This window comes from Podarcis erhardii (assembly GCF_964252035.2).
Source record: "Podarcis erhardii genome assembly, chromosome: 18".
Taxonomy (NCBI): domain Eukaryota; kingdom Metazoa; phylum Chordata; class Lepidosauria; order Squamata; family Lacertidae; genus Podarcis; species Podarcis erhardii.
This window is the reverse complement of record NC_138516.1, coordinates 2,615,512-2,638,423: the sequence shown is the minus strand read 5'-3', so window position 1 is coordinate 2,638,423 and position 22,912 is coordinate 2,615,512. Positions and strand designations below refer to the sequence as shown.

Below are 22,912 nucleotides of genomic sequence, written 5' to 3'. Positions count from 1 at the left end.
AGAGGGATCGCTGCGCAGTGAAATCAGCGATCCCTCTTGCTCTTCTGGCTTCTGGGATAGCTGCGCAGCCTGCATTCGCTCCATAAGACGCACACACACATTTCCCCTTACTTTTAGGAGGGAAAAAGTGAGTCTTGTAGAGCAAAAAATACAGTAAGTAGGTAAATAAATAAAATGTCACTTACAGAAGGATCTGAAAGATTTCCCTTGAAGCTTGAATTGGTTTTATTCTGGATTGTTTCATTTGATGTTTTCATGTGTTGCAAACCATTTCGAGATTATTTCTTTGAAATATAAACCGCTATGGAAATGAAATGAACAGTAATAATAAATCTCATTGGAGTAAAAAAACATTGTGCGTTTTAAAACTCTCAAGTTAAAGGGGGAACCACACAAGAAACAAGTCTTTTGGTTAGAAATCTCATCCCACTTCAAAGTTCGGGACCACCGACACATGCAGAACACATCCTCTGAAAACAAAAAAAATGCTGCATTTCAAATAAGTAAATCTCTGCATCTCCCCTCTGCCTTACTTTACTTTCCTGTGAGAGGGGAGGGGAGGCGAGCCTCCCGCTCAAACATTTTTAAGTGCATCAAAATAATTTGGAACGTCAACGCATCGAAACGTGCTTAGAAAAGCCTGATTTAATTTCGCATCTTGGCAGGGACGGGTGGGAAATTCTCCAAGAGTCCACGATCTGTTAAGATAGAAGCGAAAAAGCTGACTAGCAAAAGGCATGAGCGGCCAGGGATGCATTCTTGCCCGTTCCAAACAGCTCACTTTGTTTTGTGGGTTTGTAGCTTGTTCCATCCTATAAGCCGTGGCTCAGGCCTGTGCGGTTAAAATGCATTAAGAGAGTCTCAGTTGCAGCCAGCAGCAACGCTACAGCACAGGGGCTTCTATAGCTCAGGGTGCAACTACAGAGGAGGAGCTGTGCTAACTCCACTCCATGGAATATAATCATGGGGTATAAGGCATGGCAACCTCTGGCCAGCTCCACTACGCAGCAGGACCCCTCTAGAAACATAGGAAACTAAGTATACAGAGTAGGATTCTTGGTCCATTTAGGCTGGTATTGTCTACTCTGACAGTTTGAGGCAAGGAGTTTTCCCCAGCCCTACCTGGAGTTGCCACTGGGACTGAACCAGGGACCTGCCAGGGATGCTTTTCTGCACCGCAGGGGGTTGGACTAGATGACCCACAGGACCCCGTCCAACTCTACATTTCTGTCTTTCTACAACCTATGTGCAAAGCACAAAAATGTTTCCTGTCTTTTGAGCAGCAAGCTTGCCACCAGGCGCAAATGTTCCCATGATACCGCAGGGCAGCAGTGCACTATAGGCATTGTGGGAAATTAAAAATGGCAGGTTCGAGGCCAGTTTAAAAATTAAAGGGGAGTTTGGCCCTAAGGTGAGGGGTGGGCTTTGCCAGGGGCTGGCAGTTGCCCGGGGGCAGTGTGTGGTAATGCGAGACCCAGCAGAACAGGGTCTTGTCTACAGTGGCTCCCTGTTTGTGGAACGCTCTCCCCAGGGAGGCTAACTTGGCACCTACATTATAAACCTTTAGGCACCAGGCAATAATGTTCCTCTTAAACCAGGCCTTTGGCTGATTGACAATGCCCTCCCTTTTAAATGTGTTGTGGGAGGAGGGATTATTAGATTGTTGTTACTATTTTTATTATGTGTTTTGTGTTTTTTATATTGTGATTTTACATTGTGAACTGCCCGGAGATCTTCAAGCAGAAGGCAGCATACAAATTTAATTAAATAATAATAATAATAATAATAATAATAATAATAATAATAATAATAATAATCTACAGGGACACGGGTGGCGCTGTGGGTTAAACCACAGAGCCGATCAGAAGGTCGGTGGTTCAAATCCCCATGACAGGGTGAGCTCCCGTTGCTCGGTCCCTGCTCCTGCCAACCTAGCAGTTCGAAAGCACATCAAAAGTGCAAGTAGATAAATAGGTCCCGCTGCGGCGGGAAGGTAAACGGCGTTTTCGTGCGCTGCTCTGGTTCGCCAGAAGCGGCTTAGTCATGCTGCCACATGACCCGGAAGCTGTACACCGGCTCCCTTGGCCAGTAAAGCGAGATGAGCGCCGCAACCCCAGAGTCGGCCACGACTGGACCTAATGGTCAGGGGTCCCTTTACCTTTACCTTTACTAATCTACAACACTGATTCGGAATCAGTCCAACCCAGAAAGCACCTCCTTGGCCCATCTCTGGCCCAGACCAGACTTACTCCTGCAGCAACAGAGTTACGGTGTGTTGCAGCGGGGGGGGGGGGGGCAGCCAGCTGACTTGGGAAAGGCAGCCCCAAGCAACTTAAAACTGGGAAATCTGGGGGAGCATTGCTGTCCTGCGAGAACAACATGGGGAAGCAGGGTGGCAGCACCAACCTTAAGCTCAATTTCTTTTTCTGCCCATTACCTTGCTGTGCTAGGCGCTACACAATTACTAAATGCATTTGAATTGCTTTATTCCTTACATGTTGTTTTGAATATCCCAATCCTAGCTTCCTGTTCCATTTTGCTGCTAATCCTCTCCACTCCTCTCAGGCCACTTAAGGCAACAACAGAGCGGCAGCTTCTATTGCCGTTCCTTCAGGGACACGCAGCGGTGCACTAGGATGAAGCTTGTAGGCCACCACTGGTCCACAGAACGCTGTTTGGGAACTCCTTCTACGGTTTTTGAGAGAAAAAAAGAAGACTACCCAAACTAGTGTGCAATGTACTTGTGTTTAAAATGTGCTTTTCAGGCGGGGGGGGGGGGGGTTGAACAGGCACACCTGCTAGGATGAGATCACACATTTTTCATCTCCTCTGTGAGTTCCTCCACCCCAACCTACCCCAGCCAGCTGCCTCATCCTCATTTATTGCTTTTTCGGAAGTTCAGGATGTTTTTTTCTTTTCTTTTAAACTGTCCAGACCAAACGAACTCACATGCACCAGTGCTCTGGCGTGCAGTAAAAACTCCGCAGTTCATAATTTTGGGGGGTGGAGGGGAGGAGAAAGGAGCTTCTTTTTAAAATAAAAAAATACCTGCAAGATGGGGGGGGAGAGGAGTTAATGGGGAGCACCACCCATCCCTTCTCGCACAAACCCCACCACAATCCTAGCTCAGTCTTCCTTAGAACCTCCTCCAACCCAGCAGGGACGGAACACAAATTGTCAAAAAGTTATGGAGGACAAGAGGGTAAGGTGGAAGACCTTGCTCGCCTGCCGTGGACACAAAACATTTTATTTTCCAAAACGGGGCAGGCCAGAATGTACATCTTTGATGGCATGTGATGCCTTGGGAGCCTGGGCTGAAGTTTCAGGGTGGTCACCTCCGAGCTGTGGTCTGTGGTAGGATGACCGGCACGCAGGCAATGCCAGCGAAAGACTCTGGGAAGTGCAAGTCCCTCTCCCACTCATCCGTCTCTGTGTTGTACACCTGTATGATGCTGGTCACGTTGTTCAAGTGCCAGTTGTACCCCCCAACGATGTAGATCTTCTTCTCCAGCAGGCAGCAGCCCGCCTCGGACTGCCCCGCCCGCATGGGGCTGACCGTTGTCCACTGGTTGGCTTCGGGGACGTAGTACTCCACCGCCAGGACATCAAAGCAGCGATCGACATGGTCCATGCGGCCCCCAAGCGAGTAGATCCTGCTGTTGGCGCTGACCATCGCGTGCAGGACTCGTGGCTCGTTCATGGGGGCCTTGAACTCCCACTGGTCCATGGCGGGGTCGTAGCAGTGCAGGGCCTTCTTGTCCTCGACCGAGATCCCGTAGCCACCCGATATGTACAGCCTGCCCCCCACCGCAGCCCCGGCGTGCCCCCACGTCCTGCGCTTGAGCGAGCACACGTAGCTCCACTCGTTGGTCCGCGGGCAGTACCTCTCCACCGAGGCCAAGCTGCCGGAGCGGTTCCTTCCTCCCGTGGCGTAGACCATGCCGTGCAGGACGTTCAGCTGGAACTGGATCCGGCTCTCCTGCATGGCCTGGATGCGCAGCCACTGGTTGAGGTGTGGGTCGTAGCGGTAGCAGGCGTCGACCGCCCCCTCGCCGCTGCGGTACTGCAGGTGCTGCCCGCCAACCACGTAGACAAAGTTGTCCAGCAGCGCCACGCAGCTGTGGCTGCTGCCCACCTCCATCTCCGTCAGCTCCTTAAACTGCCGGGCGCTGCCGTCCGGCAGGTAGTAGACCTTGCTGCTCACAGTGCGGTCGTTGTCCGTGTAGGGCGTGCCGCCAAAGGTGATGAGGGAGAGCACGTCCGAGCGGATGGCGGTGCGGGGAGACTGCATCTCGTGCTGCCGGAAGGGCAGGATCTGGTAGTTGAAAGCCTCCAGGAGGTACTGCCGGCACAGGACGTCTTCCACCATGATGTCCAAAGTCTGGACGTGGTCCACCAGCTCGGAGGACTTCATAAGCGGGAAGCGGATGTGGCAGAGGACCTGGCTGGCGTTGCCGCGGCGCGCTGGGTCGTACTGCAGCCAGCGGATGGCGGCCCGGAAGAGGTCGATCTCGCTACAGCTCTTGAGCTTGTTGCTCTGGAGGAAGAAGACGAGGCGCTCGAGGGGAAGGTGGAGGAAGTCCTCCTCCTCAGAAATCTGGAGGAAGTGGCGGAAGGTGAAGGCATCCACCGACTCCTTCAAGGAAGCAAGGCTGAAGGTGGTGGCCATCTGCCCAATGTTGAGGCAGGTCTCGACGCTCATGGCAGACTTGAGGAACTCCTCGCACAGCTCCACCACTGGCACCATCTGCAGGAAGACGGCTGCCCCGAGGACATCCTGGATGCAGTCCAGGTCCAGCGTCACTTCGGCGCTGTAGGCGAACTCGATGATGTGCTTCAAGCCCTTCGCAGAGACGCCTTTCAGCTCAATCACGTCCTGGTTGGCTTCCCGCATTCCGCCAGTGAACATGGCCCTAGATGTCAAAGAGCCCAAGAGAGAGAGGAGAGTGTTCAGATTCACCATTCCTAGCTTGTCAACACAGGAAGCTTCCCCAAAGGCTGCTGAGTGACTCCCGTTTCCACCAAGTTAAAGTTATCCTTTTAACCCATCAGCCAACTGTAGTAGTAGTAGTAAAGGGTAAAGGGACCCCTGGCCATTAGGTCCAGTTGTGGCCGACTCTGGGGTTGCGGCGCTCATCTCGCTTTATTGGCCGAGGGAGCTGGCGTACAGCTTCCAGGTCATGTGGCCAGCATGACTGAGCCGCTTCTGGTGAACCAGAGCAGCACACGGAAATGCCGTTTACCTTCCCGCCGGAGCAGCATCTATTTATCTACTTGCACTTTGACGTGCTTTCGAACTGCTAGGTTGGCACGAGAAGGGATCAAGCAATGGGAGCTCACCCCGCCGCGGGGATTCGAACTGCCGACCTTCTGATCAGCAAGTCCTACGCTCTGTGGTTTAACCCACAGCGCCACCCACGTCCCAGAGTAGTAGTAGTAGTATTTAACAAATAAGCAATTCAGTAACATTTTAAATTTACCAATCAATCATTCCAGCTATGACTTCCCCTCCCACCCTCCCTGGTTCCCTCAAAATTTGAATTTATGTGGCATATTATAGTTACTCTATATGTTCACCCTATCTCACAAGAAAAACAAAAAGTTCACCCTCACTGCTATTCCTGCTCAAATCCTATTTGCGTTTTAACATCTTTACACTGAGTTTTTAAGTATTCTGCAAACATTTTCCAATTGTTGCATATTATTTAGGCGCCAGGCAAAAGTATTCCTTTTCTACCAGGCCTTCCTTTGACTTTTAATTATCCGTAGCCTCTTTGGGATGGTTCACCCCTACCTTTTGTGTTTTCTTTTGTGCTGTACGTTTATGTGTTTTAAGTTACCTTGGTAAAAAAAGTGGCCAATAAATTTAATAAATAATAGCAAAAAATAATAAAATTTAAGAATCTTTACAGCTGCCCCACAGCTAAGGAAACTCCCTCCCTAGAGAAATCTGCGCTGACCCTTCTCTGATGGCTTTTCACCACTTTCTATTCTGACCAGCGTTCGGCTTTTCTGGAGCCCTGAAATTGTTGGCATATTTAGGCGAAATGTCGGCGAACTGTCCAAGCATCCTCTTGAGATGCTACCAGATAGGAAAGGGCTTGGCAGACAGGGAAATGAAAAGGGAGTTGACTAACAACAGGGGTCTGTGGGAAGAAGAGAATTTGTAGCTCTTTTGTCTAAGCTCAGCCCAGATGTAGGTCAATTTTACTCTGGAAAATCAAAGCACTGAGTTCCCTCCCCACAGCTCAGTGACCGGCTAAGCCACTAAATGGTTATTGTTCATCAGGGGCAACAAATGGAAGCTTTATGGCATTATGATGCCGGCATATCTTAAGCTGCTCCATTGTTGTGGAGCGGGAGGAAGACTTTTTATCAACAACGGCAAGCTAAAAGTCCGGAGAGGCACGGTCAAATAATCCTGGTGTTGTTAGAAGATGACACTTCGTAGCCCTGAAATCCAGATTAAAGAAACAAGAGGCGAAAAGCTTTTCAGAGCCGCCTCTCCCTCGCCCCCTTGATCTGAACCTAAATTGGGGCAAGGCGGGGGGACAGAAAGGGAGGAACATGCTACTAGATCCTCTACATACCCAAGTTATCAAAGAAGCTCTTGATGCACTTATGGCCCAGCACCATAAGTGCACAAATTCAGTCGGACAAGAGCCATTAGCATCTGCCTCCGATAATCACTTGCCTGTTAGGAAGAGCAATAAACCTCTGGGGTTTGATGTTACTAGGGAAACTAACGCCAATAAAGTTAATAATAATAATAATAACCCACACACAAATCTCAGAAGGTAGCAAAAAAAGCAAGGAGGGTGTTAACACCAGCAGCTGCAAGAAGGCGGAGAAAGGGTGGTGAGTGCCAATATGGAGTGGCCAGTGTGGGAGATGAGTATTGGGGCTCTTACCACTTCTATATGCTCAGAACAACACACACACACCCAGCAGGGACGTGGCAAAGGCTTTGAGCCTAGATCCTCTGCCCCAATGGGGCTGGTAGCTTTCCCAAGCCCCCCAGATATCAAGTCTGAAGGGAAAATGCAAAGCAAGCCGCTGTGTGGGTGGGGAGGGGTGAGTCACCAGGCTGAGAAGTGGGAGCACAGCTGAAGGAATAAATAATAATAATAATAATAATAATAATAATAATAATAATAATAATAATTTATTTATACCCCGCCCTCCCCAGCCAAGGCCAGGCTCAGAGCGGCTTACAAACAATAATAAAAACAAGATGAATGATTACAACTTAAAAACAAAAATAAAATACAACATTAAAATAATGGAACATTAAAATATTAAAATGTAGCCTCATCACAGGAGGAGAAGGAAAATAAAATAAAATAAAATAAAATAAAATAAAATAAAATAAAATAATAATAATAATAATAATAATAATAATAATAATAATAATAATATGCTGCCCATCTGACTGGGTTGCCCCGCCACTCTGAGATGCTCCCAGCCAAATACAGTGGTGCCCCGCAAGACGAATGCCTCGCAAGATGAAAAACCTGCTAGACGAAAGGGTTTTCCGTTTTGGAGGTGCTTCGCAAAACGAATTTCCTATGGGCTTGCTTCGCAAGACGAAAATGTCTTGCGAGTTTTTCCGACTTTTTTCCCCTCCCCCCCCCTTTTCTAAGCCGCTAAGGCGCTTATCTGCTTATCCGCTAAGCCGCTAAAAGCCGCTAAGCCGCTAATCCGTCAATGGGCTTGCTTCGCAAGACGAAAAAACCGCTAGACGAAGAGAATCGCGGAACGGATTCTTTTCGTCTTGCGAGGCACCACTGTACTGAAAACACAACAAAACAGCAAACATTAAAAACTTCCCTTCAGGTGGCTTCTAAAAGTCAAGATAGTTCTTTATTTCCTTGACAATCTGATGGGAGGGCGTTCCACGGGGAGGGTGCCACCAACGAGAAGGCCCTCTGCCTGGTTCTTTGTAACTTCACTTCTCTCAGTAAGGGAGCAACTAAAAGGCCCTCTGAAATGGACATCAGTCTCCAGGCTGGGCAATGGGGGTGCAGACGCTTCTTCAGGGCTTTGAAGGTCAGCACCAACACTGCTGGAAGCCAGTGTTGATCCTTTAGGACCGGTGTGATATGCTCTGATGGCGCCCTGCTAGATCAGAGCAGAGGCCCGTCTGATTCAGCCTTCCCCTGCCTGGTGCCCTCTGAACTACAGTTCCCACTGCGGTAGCCGCACAACCCTATGGAACCCACGGCCTGCCACTGCAGCAATCAGGTGCCTCCAGGATGATCTATAATGAAATGAAAAAGGTATTTAAATATACCTTCCTGAAGAAACCAGAGGCTTTTCTCCTGGGCATGGTCGGCCAATTGGTGCCAAAGAAGGATAGAACTTTCTTCATGTACGCTACAGCAGCAGCAAGAATTCTCACTGCAAATCATTGGAAGACACAAGACCTACCCACCTTGGAAGAATGGCAGATTCAAGTAATGGACTACATGGAACTGGCGGAAATGACCGGCAGAATCAGAGACTAGGGAGAAGAGTTGGTGGAAGAAGACTGGAAGAAATTTAAAATCTATCTACAGAAACACTGTAAAATTATTGAATGTTAATGACGTTGGAATGAAACGAAGTGGTTCTAGTAATAAGGTAAAATAAGAATATGTAAGAGTGGATTGATAGTAGACGAAAATTTGAAGTTATAATATGTGAGGTTAAATCATTAAGGGTAAACTAAGAGGGTATGAATTTGCTGAATAAATTTTTAAATGGAATACAAAAAAGGGAGGTGTGAGGAAGTCATGAAAACAAGTAAATGAGTGGTAAGATACTAGAAAGAGGGATTTTTATTTTTTATTTTTTCTCTTTATGTTTAATTTTGGTTTTTGTATTTTTTTTCTTGTACTTTTCTTTTACTGTTTTGTAACCTTTTTCTTGTTAAAAATTTAATAAATATTATTATATATATAGAAAAGCAATCAGGTGCCTCCAGGAAGTTTACACAATGCCAGAAGCCCTCCGCAGTGGCTGGGCCAAAATGTTCCTGGTAACACTCCTAAACATCACAGCTAATGAGCCACAGGTGCTTCTTTGCTCCTCCTCCACGAAACTCTCCAAGCCCCCTTTTTAAAAGCCATCTAAACTCACGTCCATCGCCACACCTCTGTGAAGATGTGTTCTGTGGAGCACTTTATTTCGCCTGCTCTTAGTCAGTGTCAATTCAGTTCTTAAAAGGGGAATAGAAAAACAGGGTGGTGTTCAATTCAGTTTTACTTATAGAGTGAACCTGCTGAAATCACAGGGCCTAATTTCAACGGCTATTAGCCAGGATGGCTGTGCTTTGTCTCTACAGTTGGAGACAGTAATGTTTCCGAATACCAGTTGCTGGCGATTGGGGTGAGGGGAGTGTTTCTGAACTCGAGTCCTGCATGTAGGTTTTTCTTGCAGATGTTGTAGGACTACAACTCCCATCATCCCTGGCAATCCCTGGCCACACAGCAGCTCCACATGGGCTCCAGCTGCCTTCTCAGGGACACTGGAAGCTGCCTGACACAGAGTCGGATTATTGGCCCATGTAGCTCAGTAGTGTTCACACTGATTGGCAGGCGCTCTCCGCTGTTGCAAGCAGGAGCCTCTTGCAGCGCTGCCTGCAGGCTGTCCCTGGGACCTTCTGCATGCAAAACAGATGCCCTGCGTACCACAGATTTAGGGGCCATTCTAAGAGAGGTGGGACGCGGGTGGTGCTGTGGGTTAAACCAGAGAGCCTAGGTCTTGCCGATCAGAAGGTCGGCGGTTCGAATCCCCGCGACGGGGTGAACTCCTGTTGCTCGGTCCCTGCTCCTGCCAACCTAGTAGTTCGAAAGCACGTCCAAGTGCAAGTAGATAAATAGGTACCACTCCAGCGGGAAGGTAAACGGCATTTCCATGCGCTGCTCTGGTTCGCCAGAAGCGGCTTAGTCATGCTGGCCACCTGACCCGGAAGCTGGACGCTGGCTCCCTCGGCCAATAAAGCGAGATGAGCGCCGCAACCCCAGAGTCTGCCATGACTAGATCTAATGGTCAGGGGTCCCTTTACCTTTACTAAGAAGAGATGGTCTCCCTCCCTCTCCCCCTCCTTCACCTAACACCAACAGGGACTGTTTCCTACACTGTTTCTGGAGAAGACAGTCAGCCTCCTCTGGTGGAAGAACAGTTTTTGAAATGCCCCGGGAGTCAATCACAGGTCCAACTGCGCCGATGTGGAGATTTCTGGCAATTGACCTCTCCATCAAGACAGCTGACTCATGAGCAGCAAGACACATGTCCTGTGCTTCTGTGCTGCTGCACGATTCATGGACCCCTTTTCTGGGCACCTTAGTCCTCCATCACCACATCAAGGAAAGTAAGTACAGGGCTGGGAATAGAGATATTTGACTGTGCTTTAGCCTTTTCACAGGCCACCCAAATGGAACTCACAGACCACAGTTTAAAAACCTCTGCTTTAGTCCATAGTTCATGCCATTTCCATTTCCGTTTCCACTGTGTGTGTTTCTCCTTCTTGCATATTGGGACAAATGAACTGTTCTAAGAACAAGCTACAGTCAAGCAATGTAGTTGAGATCATAGAATTGTAGCGCTGGCAGGGACCCCGAGGGCCATCTAGTCCAACCCCCTGGAGAATGGACATGCCGCAATACTTATGTGATAACGGGTCTTTTTAGTTCTTCTCTCTCTATTCTTTTTTTCCCCTTTTTCTCCTTTCCATACAATTGTGTTTTGTATTTTCCTATGTGCGAGTTTGAATTTTATTGTTTAATATGTTTAAAAACTTTCAATAAAATTGTTTTTTGTTTTTGTTTTTTTAAAAGGATCTCAGTCAGGGTGGGAGACTGGGAGAAGAGGTAGGCACCCAGGTGAGAGCTGGGGGAGCCTGCCTTTCAATGTGTGGGTAATTGATAAGATATACACAATATAAATGTGATAAAGGGTCTTTTCAGTTATTCTTCCAGTTTATTCTTTTTTCCTCATTCTCGTTTCTGTACAATAGTGTTCTGTATTTTCTTATAAATGAGTTTCAGTGTTATTGTTTAATATGTTTTTTAAAATGCTTTCAATAAAATCGTTATAAAAAGAAAGAGACATTCCGTTGTGGCAACCGTAAGCTAGGTTTAAGGTACCATATCTGAGCTCCAGGGATGTGGGTGGTGCTGTGGGTTAAACCACTGAGCCTAGGGCTTGCTGAACAGAAGGTCAGCGGTTCGAATCCCTGCGACAGGGTGAGCTCCCGTTGCTCGGTCCATGCTCCTGCCAACCTAGCAGTTCGAAAGCACGTCAAAGTGCAAGCAGATAAATAGGTACCGCTCCGGCGGGAAGGTAAACGCGTTTCCGTGCGCTGCTCTGGTTCGCCAGAAGCGGCTTAGTCCTGCTGGCCACATGACCCAGAAGCTGTACGCCGGCTCCCTTGGCCAGTAAAGTGAGATGAGCGCCGCAACCCCAGAGTCGTCCGTGATTGGACCTAATGGTCAGGGGTCCCTTTACCTTTACTATCTGAGCTCCTAACGCTGGAGCAGAGGTGAGGGGGTACTCCCGGTCTCTCACCTGAAGTAGTCACTGCAGGCAGCCAGGACAACTTTGTGGACCTGGAACACCTCGTTGTTGATGGTGAGGATGACATCGAGCAGCTGGGCCTGAGCCCGGAGGGAGGCCAAGCCGTGCAGGAGTGTCGCGCTGTGGCCCGGGGCGGAGAAAGTGCATTTCAACGTGCTGCTCTTGTCTGCCATGCTGCAAGGGCGAGGGGGTGATATGGGTGGAAAGAAGAAACAGAGAGAGAGAGGCTTTCAAACTGCTGGCCTGTAGAACTGACCCAATCAGGGCCTCAGGAAGGCGAGCAGAGCTTGGCAGCATGCCTGTATCAGACCAGAGGAGGCCCATCCAGCCCAGCATCCCCTCTCCCACAAGGCCTATGATGCCCTCCTGGAAGTGTAGAGTTGGAAGAGAGCCCAAAGGGTCATCCAGTCCAACCCCCTGCAATGCTGAAGCATCCAGGACAGATGGCCGCCCGATCTCTGCTTAAAAACCTCCAAGAAAGTCCACAAGCAACCCAGGGAGACCATTCCACTGTCAAACAACTCTCACTGTCAGGAAGTTTTTCCTGATGCTCACTCGAAATCTCCTTTCTTCTAACTTGAAGCCATGGGTTCAGGTCCTCCCCTCCGGAGAAGGAGAAAACAAGCTTCCTCCATCTTCCATCTGACAGCCCTTGAGTTACAGTGGTGCCTCGCAAGACGAAATTAATCTGTTCCGTGAGGCTCTTCGTATAGCGGTTTTTTCGTCTTGCGAAGCAAGCCCATTGACAGCTTAGTGGATTAGCGCTATTAGCGGTTTAGCGGCTTTTAGCAGATCAGCTGATAAGCGGCTTAGGGCTTAGGAAAAGGGGGAAAAGGGGGGAAAAAACCCCGCAGGAACTCGCAAGACATCTTCGTCTTGCGAAGCAAGCCCATAGGGAAATTCGTTTTGCAAAGCGCCTCCAAAACGGAAAACCCTTTCGTCTAGCGGGTTTTCTGTCTTGCGAGGCGTTCGTCTTGCGGGGCACCACTGTAGTTGAAGATGGCTATCCTATCTCCTCTTAAGTCTCCTCTTTTTCATGCTAAACATACCCAGCTCCTTCAACCATTCCTTACAAGGCTTGATTTCCAGACTCTTGATCATCTCCTCTGCACGACTTCCAGCTTGTCGACATCCTTCCTAAATTGTGGCGCCCAGGACTCCAGGTATGGCCTGACCAAGGCAGAACAGGGTGGTCTATTCTGAACATCTGCCTTGCACTCAGAGGGTCGCTGGTTCAATTGCTGGTGTCTCCAGGCACAGCTGCCTGAAACCCTGGAGAAGTAGTGGCGCCTGCCCTGTGAAACACCCTCCCATCAGATGTTAAGGCAATAAGCAGCTATCTTACTTTTAAAAGACATCTGAAGGCAGCCCTGTTTAGAGAAGTTTTTAATGTTTAACGCTGTAAGGTAAAGGTAAAGGGACCCCTGACCATTAGGTCCAGTCGTGGCTGACTCTGGGGTTGCGGCGCTCATCTCACTTTACTGGCCGAGGTACAGCTTCCAGGTCATGTGGCCAGCATGACTAAGCCACTTCTGGCGAACCAGAGCAGTGCACGGAAACATCATTTACCTTCCCACTGGAGCGGTACCTATTTATCTACTTGCACTTGACGTGCTTTCGAACTGCTAGGTTGGCAGGAGCAGGGACCGAGCAACGGGAGCTCACCCCGTCACGGGGATTCAAACCGCTGACCTTCTGATTGGCAAGCCCTAGGCTCTATGGTTTAACCCACGGTGCCACCCGCATCCTGTTTAATGCTGTATTGTGTTTTTAATATTTGGTTGGGAGCCGCCCAGAGTGGCTAAGGAAACCCAGCCAGATGGGTGGGGTATAAATAAATTATTATTATTATTATTATTATTATTATTATTATTATTATTATTATTAGAATTGCCACTGCCAGTCGGTGTAGATGATCTTGAGCTGGAGGGACCTGGTATAGGGCAGGTATCCCAATAGATTCCTAAGTAAAGCTTGGTTCCCAAGCCTGCTTCAACCAGAGCAAGCAGGGGTCTTTTCACAATTCAGCCACAACTTCTCAGACTGGCACCTACCTGATCAGTCTGGGACCACCAGCATTGGGTGCCATGAGAAGCATGAAAGCAAACTGCAGCTGCCAGCTGAGGCAGATGGATTCCACCTGCCCCCTGACCTGGGCTGAAGTGGCCATTGTGACAGCGTCCAGGTGAGGTGCCCCTGGCTAGCTCACAGGACTAGGGCTTGGAAGCAGGAAGAAGGGTTCCCAAATCTCTCCCGCTTCACTTCTGAATATGCTGGGACTTCCACAACCCCTTGCATCGGCTAGCTTTTTTGTAATCCTTACCAGAACCTTCTCCCCTAGAAGGTCCATTTGGCCTCCTCTTTTCTGGAGAATTTAGTGCCCAGGGTTTCCCAAACTTGGGTCTCCAGCTGTTTTTTAAAAACTACAATTCCCATCATCCCTGCTAGCTAGGGATGATGGAAGTTGTACAGTGGTACCTCGCAAGACGAATGCCTCGTAAGACGAAAAACGCGCAAGACAAAAGGGTTTTTCGTTTTTTGAGTTGCTTCGCAAGACCATTTTCCCTATGTTTTCGTCTTGCGAGTTTGTTTCCTTTTTCTTACAACCGTCAATACCCAGGGAATCCGCGCTCCGCAAGATGAAAAAATCACAAGACGAAACAACTTGCAGAACGAATTAATTTTGTCTTGCGAGGCACCACTGTAGTTCAAAAACAGCTTGAGAAGCGTAAGTTTGGGAAGCACTAATTTAGGCACATGGTAAACATCTTTTCTGGATTGTTTTAATTCAGTGACGGAGAACTCTTTTTTTCTGGGGAGGACCACATTTCCTTAAGGTAACTGACGGGGGGGGCAGTAAAAAAATAAGCAGGACACCCGGTTCTCTCTCACACACACTCTCTGCCACCCCATGTCCCTTCCTAGCACCCAGAATGAAATTTGATGCCCTGTTAATTTGGGGGGGGGGGACTTTTAAATGAAGTTTTCAAAAACACAGTAAAAGAAACAAACCAATCTACAGGAAATACAGTAAAGAGAAGAAACTAAAGTAAGAAGAAACAGAAAAAGAAAGGACCAGATCCCCCTTATCACTATATCTTAACTTTCATCCCTTACAAAGGAATGGCTCACCCCATTTCAATTAACTCTTGATTGATAAGTTGTTCTGTTAAAATTGTTTAATAAAAATATTTTTTTTAAAAAAAACTCTTTCCTCCTTGCTGCTGTTGGATGGTATTACAGTAGTGATGTGTCCATTTTCCCCTCCCAGTTATTAATCGTATCCTATTGATTTTACTGTACTGTGCACTGCTTACTGTTTTGTGTTTCCCCCATGGAGCCTTTGTGGCTGAAAGGAGGTACAGAAAATCTTAAACAGAACAAATTCAAAGAACAAACTCTTAAGACAGTTCAGCACTGAAATGATCCCATTAAGACACAACAAAGCTACGAAGCCGTTTGTGAACAAGCTATTCTTTCCGACTCCTTTTGATTGGAGATGTGCAGAAGCAGTTAGAAGACTAAGGGAAATTGTTTATAGAATCACAGAGTTGGAAGGAACCAGTAGGGTCATCTAGTCCAACCCCCTGCAACTCAGGAATCTTTTGCCAGAGGTGGTGCTTGAACCCATGATCCCGAGATTAAGAGTCACAAGCTCTACAGACTGAATTCTCCCAGCTGCTCAGTAGAATGAACTGTGGCTTGGCTTAAAGCACATTTCGTGTGTATGTGGAAAACAATCCTAATCCTATCCCACGACTCTTAACTTTTTTTCATCAAATGCTTTGATGAGCACAAGATGCATCATTCTGGATTTGTACTGCAGCAGCAGCAGCAGCAGCAGAAGAAGAAGAAGACGAAGAAGAAGAAGAAGTACAGTGGTGCCTCGCAAGACGAAAAGAATCCGTTCCGCAATTCTCTTCGTCTAGCGGTTTTTTCGTCTTGCGAAGCAAGCCCATTGACGGCTTAGCGGCTTAGCGCTATTAGCGGCTTAGCGGCTTTTAGCTGCTTATCGGCTTAGAAAAAGGGGGGGAAAGGGGGAAAAAACCGCAGGAACTCGCAATACATTTTCGTCTTGCGAAGCAAGCCCATAGGAAATTCGTTTTGCGAAGCACCTCCAAAACGGAAAACCCTTTCGTCTAGCGGGTTTTTTGTCTTGCAAGGCATTCGTCTTGCGGGGCACCACTGTAGTCTTAAACTTTATCCCAGGCACACAAACCGGAAAATAAAGGAGGGAAGCATTAAGCATATTTAAAACCTAATGCTATTCTACTAAACGCTGCTCACTTAGTGCCTCAAGTTACATGCTTACACAGAAGGCACATTTTCCGCTTCTAAAATGGCAATCAGAATTTTTTTAAAAAAGCATATATACATATAATACAGTCAGCCTCCTTCAGATAAATTAGCGGTATCCATGGTTACTGAAACAATTCAAATCTTTCACCACCGTACAAAACAAGAGCACAACACCTCTCTTGAGCAAGTGCACGGAGTGAGGAGACTCTTAAATCTGGAAAGGATATTTGAAGCCCTATAGGCCAGTGGTGGGCTAAAACTTAAGTCCCGCAGAGTCTCCCCTTTGGCAGGCGTGTGGGTTTTTTTATGTCCACCAATATGTTTTAAATTGACAAATCAAGAATGCAGGACACTCAGGATCTCTTAAGAGCTAAAGCACAACTGACCTGAGTTAGGAGGCTGCAAGTTTTCACTTTTGCTTAGGAGCAAATACAGTGGTGCCTCGCAAGACGAAAAGAATCCGTTCCGCGAGTCTCTTCGTCTAGCTGTTTCTTCGTCTTGCGAAGCAAGCCCATTGACGGCTTAGCGGCTTAGCGCTATTAGCGGCTTAGCAGCTTTTAATGGCTTTTAGCGGCTTAGGAAAAGGGGGGGAGGGGGGAAAACCCACAGGAACTCGCAAGACATTTTCGTCTTGCGAAGCAAGCCCATAGCAAATTCGTTTTGCGAAGCACCTCCAAAACGGAAAACCCTTTCGTCTAGCGGGTTTTCCGTCTTGCGAGGCATTCGTCTTGCGGGGCACCACTGTACCTCGCTCCACAGATCAGAATGAGACCCATCTACTCTGGTACGTGCCCTAGCTATCCTCCCACTTGGACTACTGCAATGCACTCTCCGTGGGGCTACCTTTGAAGGTAACTCAGAAACGACAACTAATCCAGAATGCAGCAGCCAGACTGGTGACTGGGAGTGGCCGCCGGGACCATATAACACCAGTTTAAAGGATCTATACTGGCTCCCAGTACTTTTCAGAGCACAACTCGGTATTGTGCTGACCTTTAAAGCCCTAAACGGCCTCGGCCCTGTATACCTGAAGGAGCGTCTCCACCCCAGACACTGAGGGCCTTTTGGTGATTCCTTCACTGTGAGGAGTGAGGCTACAGGGAACCAGGCAGAGGGCCTTCTCGGTAGTGGCACCCGTCCTGTGGAACACCCTCCCAGCAGATGTCAAGGAGATAAATAACTACCAGACTCCTAGAAGACATCTGAAAGCAGCCCTGTAGTAGGAAGTCTTATAATGTGTAATGTTTTGTTATGTTTTATATATGTTGGAAGTGACTGACTGGACAACCCAGTCAGATGGGCAGGGTGCAATAAAAATTGTTGTTGTTGTTGTTGTTCTTGTTGTTGTTGTTATTACTAAACAAAACTTATATACCACTTGACCATTTGTTTTAAAAAACTAGGAAGCTCTAAGCAGTTCACAACAATATAAAAGAAAACATTAAACACTGTCAATTTTTTTAAAAAGCAGGTATTAAAAATATTTAAACAATGATTAAAACAAATGGTAGCGCGTTCTCTCTCTAAGTCACCATCTACTTGTCTAGATAGACTAGCCTAGAATAAAATGTTTTAAGCAGGTGCCGGAAAGAATTCAGGGAAGTTGTCTGCCTGATGTCAACAGTCCAGCTGCCGGTCAACACAGAGCAGGCAATACCCTGAGCGAGATCGACTCATTATCTGACCTGGGATATAAAAGACCATTTCCTGTGTTCTGTCTCTCAAGCAGGAGACTGGGGCTTTTGCAACGTGGTCGAGGACAACTATCTCCACCTCCAACATCCAGCCTGAAGAAGTACTCTGTGAAACCGGAAAGCTTGCTCATTTTTGTAGCAAAATACACACAGCCATTTAACAAAGCACTTGAACTTACCTACAACAAGCTTACTTGTAATACCTGTCAGAACTCTTCAGCTGAATCGTCGAGTGGTGGGGGGTATACCTCTCAGTTGGTAGAGCATGAGACTTTGAATCTCAGGGTTGTGGGTTCGAGTCCCACACTGGGCAAACGATTCCTGCATGGCAGGGGTTTGGACTAGATGACCCTAGGGATCCCTTCCAACTCTACAATTATATAACTCTATGCTGTTTGATGGGCCGTGTTTTAGAAAGGGGGAGTTTATATACTGTATTATTATTATTATTATTACAGTCATGCCTCGGGATGAATACACTCCAGCTTAAATATTTTCGGATTGCGCTTCGCAGTGACCTAGAAGTAACGGAGTACATTACTTCCAGGTTTCGCCGCTCACACATGCACAGACGGTCAAAATGAGGTCACACGCATGCATGGAAGCGGCAAAACGCAGCCCGCTCACGTGCAGACTCGTCTTACATCCGCTTCAGGATGCGAACGGAGCTCCGTAACGGATCCCGTTCGCATCCAGAGGTACCACTGTATTATTATTATTATTATTATTATTATTATTATTATTATTATTATTATTATTATTACAACACCTAATGATAGAAATAAAGCAGTAACAATGATACAATAAGGATAATAAACGTAAAATAACAATGATAGGAACACAATAAAATAAAACTAACAAAGATATAATCAATATAAAATAATTATGCAAGGCATATGATAAAAGAAAGCCTGGCAATGATATAAATATAATAATCAAAAGTGATATAAAATATTAACGATAGTAACAGGATAAATTCAGAATAGCAGCAATATAATAAATTGCAGAATTGTAGGATCGTGGCGTTGGAAGGGACCCTGAGGGTCATCTAGTCCAACCCCCTGTAATGCAGGAATATGCAGCTGCCCCATACGGGGATTGAACCCACAACCCTGACATTACCAGCACCAGGCTCTAACCAACAACAACCAATACCGCAAAATAAAGATATGCATGTGATAAAATAGAAGAGCAACAATGATACCCCAAAGACTGGGACAGCTCAGCAGAGCACGAGACTCTTAATCCCAGGGTTCTGGGTTCGAGTCCCACACTGGGCCTTGCAGAGAGTTGAACTAGATCAGAGTTTCCCAACCTTGTGCCCCTAACTGTTTTTGGACTACAATTCCCATCATCCCTTGCCACTGGTCTTGCTAGTCAGGGATGATGGGAGTTGTAGTTCAAAAACAGCTGGAGGCACAAGGTTGGGAAACACTGTACTAGATGACCCTCAGGGTCCCTCCTACTTCTACAATTCTATACTAAATATGATGACAGCAACAAATAACGCAGAATAATAACGAAAGACCAGCAACAACGACATGCTAAATGCTACGATAAGAACAAATAATGGAGAATGAACATAAAGCAGCAAAACAAAATAAAAAAATTCCTTCCAGTAGCACCTTAAAGACCAACTAAGTTAGTTCTAGGTATGCGCTTTCGTGTGCATGCACACTTCTTCAGATACACTGAAACAGAAGTCACCAGACCCTTCTATATAGTGAGAAGGTGGGGAGGGGTATTACTCAGAAGGGGGGTGGGAATGGGTGATTGGCAGGTAGCTGTGATGAGCCTGTTGACGACTCTTAACGACTACAATAGGTCTTACTCATACCTAGAACTAACTTAGTTGGTCTTTAAGGTGCTACTGGAAGGATTTTTTTTTATTTTGTTTTGAAAGTAAGACCTATTGCAGTCCTTAAGAGTCGTCAACAGGCTCATCACAGCTACCTGCCACTCACCCATTCCCACCACCCTTCTGAGTAATACCCCTCCCCACCTTCTCACTATATAGAAGGGTCTGGTGACTTCTGTTTCAGTGTATCTGAAGAAGTGTGCATGCACACGAAAGCTCATACCTAGAACTAACTTAGTTGGTCTTTAAGGTGCTACTGGAAGGAATTTTTTTATTTTGTTTTGACTATGGCAGACTAACACGGCTACCTACCTGTAAATAAAGCAGCAACTAACCGATGCACTAAGCATGGCAATAATAGCAAAACAAAACAAATTCCTTCCAGTAGCACCTTAAAGACCAACTAAGTCAGTTCTTGTTACAGATAGGTAGCCGTGTTGGTCTATTTCTGAAATTCCTTTGTAGTAAAACAGCTACTTTGAGATCTTGTATAGAATGTCCTGGGAGATTGAAGTGTTCTCCTACTGGTTTCTCTGTCTTGTGATTCCTGATGTCCGATTTATGTCCGTTTATTCTTTGGCGTAAGGTCTGGCCTGTTTGTCCAATATAGAGAGCTGAAGGACAGTGTCTGGTGCCAGTGTCCGTGTTAGGTCTGGTTGTAGTATTATTGTGGGTTAGGAGTTGTTTAAGACTGGGTGGCTGTCTGGGAGGAAGACCTTTCATTGCCTACAGACAGCCACCCAGTCTTAAACAACTCCTAACCCACAATAATACTACAACCAGACCTAACACGGACACTGGCACCAGAGCCTGCAATAAACCCAGATGCCAACTTTGCTGCCACATACACCCGGACAACACCATTACTGGCCCCAACAACATCACACATACCATCTCGGGACTATTTAATTGCTCATCGTCTAACATTGTGTATGCCATCAAATGCCAACAGTGTCCTTCAGCTCTCTATATTGGACAAACAGGCCAGACCTTACGCCAAAGAATAAACGGACATAAATCGGACATCAGGAATCACAAGACAGAGAAACCAGTAGGAGAACACTTCAATCTCCCAGGACATTCTATACAAGATCTCAAAGTAGCTGTTTTACTACAAAGGAATTTCAGAAATAGACTGGAAAGAGAAGCTGCTGAATTACAACTTATCACCAAACTTAAAACCATGGAGAGACCTGGTCTGAACAAAGACCTTGGATTCTTATCTCATTATACATGACAAAGCCATTTTTCACCTTTTCACCCCTTGCTTTTTCCTGTAAGACCTATTGCAGTCATTAAGAGTCGTCAACAGGCTCATCACAGCTATCTGCCAATCACCCATTCCCACCACCCTTCTGAGTAATACCCCTCCCCACCTTCTCACTATATAGAAGGGTCTGGAAACTTCTGTTTCAGTGTATCTGAAGAAGTGTGCATGCACACGAAAGCTCATACCAAGAACTGACTTAGTTGGTCTTTAAGGTGCTACTGGAAGGAATTTGTTTTGTTTTAAGTCAGTTCTTGGTATGAGCTTTCGTGTGCATGCACACTTCTTCAGGTATCACGAAAGCTCATACCAAGAACTAACTTAGTTGGTCTTTAAGGTGCTACTGGAAGGAATTTGTTTTGTTTTGACTATGGCAGACCAACACGGCTACCTATCTGTCACTGGAATAACAGCAAAAACAGCGCTAAAAAATATAAAGAAAAATCTTAATAAGTGATGTGCTGCGAGGAAAGCAAAGCAGCAAGAATAACGGGTACCAAATAGTCAAGTGCAGGGAGTTTCCTCCTCCTCCTCCTCTTCTTCTTCTTCTTCCTCCTCCCTCCTCCTCCCTCTTTCCTCACCTGCTGCTGCCGCCGCCTCCTCCTCCGCCGCCGCCGCTCCCTCCGCCTCCCCCGGCGACGCTGGGCGTGGGCGGCCGGTCCGCGGAGGCGAAGGCTTCGGCCCCTCCGGACTCCGCCATCTTGCCCGCCGCCGCCGCCTCAGGCCTTCCTTCGCCAGGCCCGGCTTCCCCTTCCAGGCGAGGCCGACGCTGCGCCTCAGAAGCAGGCCGGAAGGCGGGAAGGCGGGACGTGGCGACGCGGCGGAGGGGGCGGGGCGAGGGGCGGGGAAAGAGGCGGAGTCGAGGCCAGCCCGCCTTTTTCTCGTATTACCTCAGGAGAAGAGAAGCGGGGGAAGATCGCCTCAGGCACGGGCCTCCTCACGCCTCTCTCTCTCTCGCTATATTTATATAAATATCAGTTGAAAACACACATATAAAATCCCATCAGAGAGATACACTATATAATATAGAAGTAGCAGCTTAAAAGCGCGTGCGCACACACACACACACACATATATATATATATGATATTTGTAATATATGATATATATATTATGATATATATGATATTTATAATATATAAATATCAGTTTAAAACCACACAGGCGCAGACCTCTCGCTATATTTATATAAATATCAGTTAAAAACACATATAAAATCTCTTCAGAGAGATACACTATATAAAAAATAAGTATCAGCTTAAAAGCACACATATTTATATTTATAAATATATATGATATTTATAATACGATATATATGATATATATATTATGATATATATGATATTTATAATATATATAAAAATCAGTTTAAAAGCACACAGGTGCAGACCTCTCTATATAAATATCAGTTAAAAACACATATAAAATCTCTTCAGAGAGATACACTATATAAAAAATAAGTATCAGCTTAAAAGCACACATATTTATATAAATATATATGATATTTATAATATGATATATATGATATATATATTATGATATATATGATATTTATAATATATAAATATCAGTTTAAAAGCACACAGGTGCAGACCTCTCTCTATTTATATAAATATCAGTTAAAAAGCACACAGTCGCAGACTTGCCTGTCCCTCTCTCTAATACAAAATATAAAATACCTCTCTCGAGAGATACCCTATATAATATATAAATATCAGTTTAAAAGCACACAGACGCAGACCTCTCTCTATTTATATAAGTATCAGTTAAAAAGCACACAGTCGCAGACTTGCCTGTCCCTCTCTCTAATACAAAATATAAAATCTCATCAGAGAGATACACTATATAATATATAAATATCAGTTTAAAAGCACACAGGCACAGACCTCTCTTGATATATTTATATAAATATCAGTTTAAAAACACACAGGGGCAGACTTGCCTGTCCCTCTCTCTAATACAAAATATAAAATCTCTTTTTTAAGAATTATATTTTATTAATTTTCATACATTCAAACCACATTACAATTTCTATTAAATTTTCCATTTTTGACTTCCTTCGGCTTCTCTGACAATCATCCAAATTCTAACTTCTTTAATTCACATTTCCAAATTTTGCTATTGCCTTTATGCCACCCCCCACTTCTATTTTGCCTTTTTACAATATTTCTTAAACTGTTACAGAGCTTCTCTGAATGCCACTAGCGTTATTCCATTATCACTTATACATACAAA

General features: G+C 46.1%; 1 protein-coding gene across 5 annotated transcripts; it reads right to left on the bottom strand.

Moving 5' to 3' along the window:
• Positions 1 to 207: 207 nt before the first annotated feature.
• KLHL26 (kelch like family member 26) lies at positions 208 to 21,457 on the bottom strand. Of its 5 annotated transcripts, XR_014152347.1 has the most exons (4): positions 17,544 to 17,667; positions 11,551 to 11,733; positions 2,796 to 4,913; positions 208 to 698 (listed from the first exon to the last, which is right to left on the bottom strand). XR_014152347.1 is itself a non-coding variant. In XM_081846183.1 (3 exons), the coding sequence occupies exons 1-3, from the start codon at positions 21,375 to 21,377 to the stop codon at positions 3,332 to 3,334; spliced, it is 1,884 nt and encodes a 627-aa protein (XP_081702309.1). In that variant the 5' UTR covers positions 21,378 to 21,457; the 3' UTR covers positions 2,736 to 3,331. The 5 variants fall into 5 exon arrangements, 4 of the variants coding, with proteins under 4 accessions (XP_081702309.1, XP_081702308.1, XP_081702310.1 ...); XM_081846183.1 differs by lacking the exons at positions 208 to 698; positions 17,544 to 17,667 and adding an exon at positions 21,259 to 21,457 and having other exon boundaries at positions 2,736 to 4,913; XM_081846182.1 differs by lacking the exon at positions 208 to 698 and having other exon boundaries at positions 2,736 to 4,913.
• Positions 21,458 to 22,912: the final 1,455 nt, after the last annotated feature.

What these genes read in the sequence shown, in the direction of transcription:
- KLHL26 (XM_081846183.1), bottom strand. Translation starts at nt 21,377, where the DNA reads ATGGCGGAGTCCGGAGGGGCCGAAGCCTTCGCCTCCGCGGACCGGCCG. An exon ending in GGAGGCGGCGGCAGCAGCAG is followed by an intron (nt 11,734 to 21,258) that starts GTGAGGAAAGAG and finishes TCGCCCTTGCAG; the next exon opens with CATGGCAGACAAGAGCAGCA. An exon ending in GCCTGCAGTGACTACTTCAG is followed by an intron (nt 4,914 to 11,550) that starts GTGAGAGACCGG and finishes TTTGACATCTAG; the next exon opens with GGCCATGTTCACTGGCGGAA.